The sequence below is a fragment of the Bombus impatiens genome, unplaced genomic scaffold, assembly GCF_000188095.3.
Source record: "Bombus impatiens unplaced genomic scaffold, BIMP_2.2 scf_0463, whole genome shotgun sequence".
In the NCBI taxonomy this organism is placed as follows: Eukaryota; Metazoa; Arthropoda; class Insecta; order Hymenoptera; family Apidae; genus Bombus; species Bombus impatiens.
This window is the reverse complement of record NT_176882.1, coordinates 2,019,587-2,022,534: the sequence shown is the minus strand read 5'-3', so window position 1 is coordinate 2,022,534 and position 2,948 is coordinate 2,019,587. Positions and strand designations below refer to the sequence as shown.

At 43.4% G+C, this 2,948-nt stretch overlaps 1 protein-coding gene across 9 annotated transcripts in view; it reads left to right on the top strand.

Moving 5' to 3' along the window:
• The window catches only part of LOC100743710 (AF4/FMR2 family member 4), a 174,031-nt gene extending 171,531 nt beyond the window's left edge, over positions 1–2,500 (top strand). For 6 of the 9 annotated variants that reach the window (XM_033321470.1, XM_012387178.3, XM_012387183.3 and 3 more), the window contains 7 exons: positions 1–432; positions 516–655; positions 753–950; positions 1,008–1,115; positions 1,199–1,295; positions 1,379–1,673; positions 1,766–2,500. The exon at positions 1–432 is cut by the window's left edge and continues 2 nt beyond it. In XM_033321470.1, coding sequence (XP_033177361.1) covers positions 1–432; positions 516–655; positions 753–950; positions 1,008–1,115; positions 1,199–1,295; positions 1,379–1,673; positions 1,766–1,875 — 1,380 coding nt within the window. In that variant the 3' untranslated portion in view covers positions 1,876–2,500. The remainder of the gene's footprint in view (positions 433–515; positions 656–752; positions 951–1,007; positions 1,116–1,198; positions 1,296–1,378; positions 1,674–1,765) is intronic. The other 3 variants (XM_012387180.3, XM_012387182.3, XM_003490627.4) reach the window with 3 other exon arrangements.
• Positions 2,501–2,948: the final 448 nt, after the last annotated feature.

The window sequence follows — 2,948 nt, the reverse complement described above, 5'->3', positions numbered from 1 at the left end:
TCGAGACAAGCCTCGACGCTGACTTTACAAGCCCCTCGACCGCCTACGCCGGAGGAAGGGGAGATTGTCGATACGCCACCGCCTCAACAACTAGCCTCCGACACGAGGATTCACGGTGACGTATTGTTGGTCGACGGTGACCTTAAGAATCGCGCTGTGATCAAGGGCGAACTCATATCGGACACGAAGAGTAATTGCGGCATCGGTTTCGGGGCTGGTGTCGTCTGTGCAGGTGCTAGTGGATGTGGTAGTGGTGCGGGTAGCCTGCCCAAGAGGAAACGTAGCCCGAGTTGTAGTTCAGTGTCCAGTTTCGGTACTGTGTGTTCCGCGGAGACTAAAACGAAAGAGTCGGGAGAGCACAAAGAGCGGAGGAAGAGAAAGAGGAAACATTCTGATGCCGGATCAGTTACACCTAGGCCATCTTCAAGTCAGGTACTAAATAAATGACATTTTTCATTTCCCATTTCGTTTAATAACGTTCAAGTTTGTTGAACGATGACATTTTTGTTGAACAGCAAAGTGAAATACAACCAACCAACCACGAACGGGAAGAGAAACTTGACACCAGTTTATTACCGCCACCACCTCCGCCTCAACGAGTGTATTATTCCTACTTTAATCCTCAGAATGAAGTTTTGGAGGATCAGGATAGGTGGTAAGTGAATGTTACATTGCCTCGGTTGAAACCACGTGCGCTAAACTTGTGCCGATAGTATGGACACCTGAATTGACTTCGTATGTTCACGTGCTAGTAGGGACCAGAATCAGTACCTGATGGAAGCGAAGCGGCTAAAGCATAGCGCTGACAAGGAATGCGAACTCACGGCGCAGGGTATGCTTTATCTAGAAGCCGTTCTCTGTTTCCTGCTCACTGGAAATGCCATGGAGGCGGATTCTCTCACGGAGAGGGCATCGTTCACCATGTACAAGGATACACTTAGTCTCATCAAGTGAGTACATCTCAAAATTACCCTTGAACTAGAACGAAGAGTATCTCCTAATTAAAGTTATTTCCGATTTCCACTTGCTCTACTTAGATACATCTCCTCTAAGTTCAAGAGCCAACAGAGCAACTCGACAGAGAGTAATATACATAACAAGCTGGTCATTCTAAGGTGAGCACGCACTTTGAGCTTTTTCCGCCTATCGTGATTGTACGAGCGTGTTTCAAAACATTGTTGTGTCTCGTTTGTTTTAGTCTCTTTTGTCAATCCCTCATATATTTGAAGCTGTACAGAATGCGCAAATACGAAATCAAAGAGACCCAAAGAATTCTCAATGAGTACCATCAAAAGGTACGTGTGCCGGACTCGAACGCTTCATCATAAAATAACAAGTTATTCGACTATGTAATAAAACTTTACTATCTTATCTTTAGGCTGCTCAGGCAACACCGGTACAAGCAGAAGGACAAGGGACGCCATCTTTATCCCCAACACCATCACCAGCTGGTTCTGTGGGCTCTGTTGGTAGTCAGAGTTCCGGATATAGCAGCGGTGAACTAGCAAATCGGGGAGCTGCTTCGGGTCAACCGCAGGCAGCTCCGTCGTACGTTAGTGTTCCATATATTATTTATAACGCTATGAATAAGCAAAATTACCAATTTAACCTGCTACTGAACTGTCTCGAACTGTGGGACCAGGCAAACGCTTTGGTAACAGATATGAATAGAGGTGAGTTTCGAGCATTCGATCATTCATATACATATTTCCGTATTCGAGGGATATATAGCTAAAGTGTCTGTATTGTCGTTTTGTACTTGCAGATTTCTTCATCGAGCTGGATGAAAGATTGGGACCCCTCACATTGAAAAGTTCATTGCGTGATCTGGTGCGCTACGTTCAAGCCGGTATAAAGAAGCTTCGAGATCTCTGACCACAGTGGCATAGCCCCAGACCGCCCACCCCTAATTATATTACTTCTCTCCCACAAAACATGGCCACGTACCCAACGATGTACACGTAAAGATATATAAAACGATCTTTGTGGACTTGGAAGACGTACGGAAGATCGACAATCGTGTGATTATAGTAACGTAACGCGCGTTGAGAAAATTGTCGAGCAAGAAAAAAAGCAAAACAGCGGGAGACGTCGAGTATATTCTCAATGATCAAGGACTATTCTGGTGGGGAGCAAGAATTGAAGGTGGTCTGGGGAGCAACGAAGAGACCGTTGTATTCGATATAATTATATTCGAAAGCTCTAATCACTATGTTTCTTCGTTCGGGGGTTCGTAAATGGGCGCCCTGGCATTTTTTAAAACTCCTAGCACCAATTTTATAGTCAATTCAGAGTTATTCGTCTAACAGTGAAAGAAATTAAAAGAAGAAGGATCAATATGGATCCGTGATCGGTCATAGAGGGAGCCCTTGTATCCTGTGTATAGCACGCGTTACTTATTTTCGAGATGAGAATGGACTGGCAATGTAAACTCGGAGGAGAAAGCGATCGAAACGAAGCAATAGAGGAAACATACGTTCGAAAAAAACGAAGAAAGAAACGAGGGCGAAATACTGGTCCTTATTTTTTTCGGAATAAATCATTTTTGTAAGTTAACAAATGGGGGCGACAAACACAAGGAAAAGAAGCAAATGAACTGCGAAGGAAGGAAATGACGGAGAAGGAATAAGAAGTGCCACAGAAGCGCCCGTGTGTTCTCGCTTTACGGTGCGCCGCAGCCGACGTTACCTGAAGCATGAGTTTCGTCCTGGCGATTCGAATGCGACGAATACACAAGTATATATATATATATATATATATAAGTATATATATATATATATATATGCATATAGTTTATTACCTATATAAATATATAAATAATTATAAATATATAGATACGAATATATTTAATGAAAAGAGAACCAGTGCGTCATGCACGCCGTCGCTCCCTTTTTAGTAAATAAAAAGGAAACAAAAACAAAAGAATATGGCGGTCGTGAGATTCGTGA